The sequence below is a fragment of the Penaeus monodon genome, chromosome 34 (assembly GCF_015228065.2).
Source record: "Penaeus monodon isolate SGIC_2016 chromosome 34, NSTDA_Pmon_1, whole genome shotgun sequence".
In the NCBI taxonomy this organism is placed as follows: domain Eukaryota; kingdom Metazoa; phylum Arthropoda; class Malacostraca; order Decapoda; family Penaeidae; genus Penaeus; species Penaeus monodon.
In genome coordinates, this window is record NC_051419.1 from 9,381,829 (window position 1) to 9,382,171 (window position 343).

The 343-nt window shown below is 49.6% G+C and overlaps 1 protein-coding gene across 1 annotated transcript in view; it reads left to right on the forward strand.

The window, feature by feature from the left end:
* The window catches only part of LOC119594576 (alpha-amylase-like), a gene marked incomplete at its 5' end in the record, with an annotated part of 14,643 nt that extends 14,338 nt beyond the window's left edge, over positions 1 to 305 (forward strand). Inside the window, 1 exon segment of the mRNA XM_037943611.1 lies at positions 44 to 305. Within this exon segment, the coding sequence (XP_037799539.1) occupies positions 44 to 181 (138 nt within the window).
* Positions 306 to 343: the final 38 nt, after the last annotated feature.

Consider the following 343-nt stretch of genomic DNA (forward strand, 5'->3'; position numbering starts at 1 on the left):
CATCCAGTAACATCATCTACTAACCCAACCCACTTACCCGCAGATCGGCTCCTGCTCTGGAACGGCCGGCGGTACGGCGCCCTACACGTCCAAGAACCATCTAGGGCGCTGCGGTTTCGTCAACGTTTTTACCTTCGATTCCTCGGATTGCACCGTCAATAGTTTCCCTGACTACTACTAGATGGCGGGGCGTTTACGTCTACTAGATGGCGGGGCGTTTACGTCACCAGTAGTTTCCCTGACTTCTACTAGACGGCGAGGCGTGTTTTGAAGCCTTATTGGAGTAAAATTGAACCTTGCTGATACTGAGTGATTTATTGTCTTTGTTTTTAGGATGTAAGTT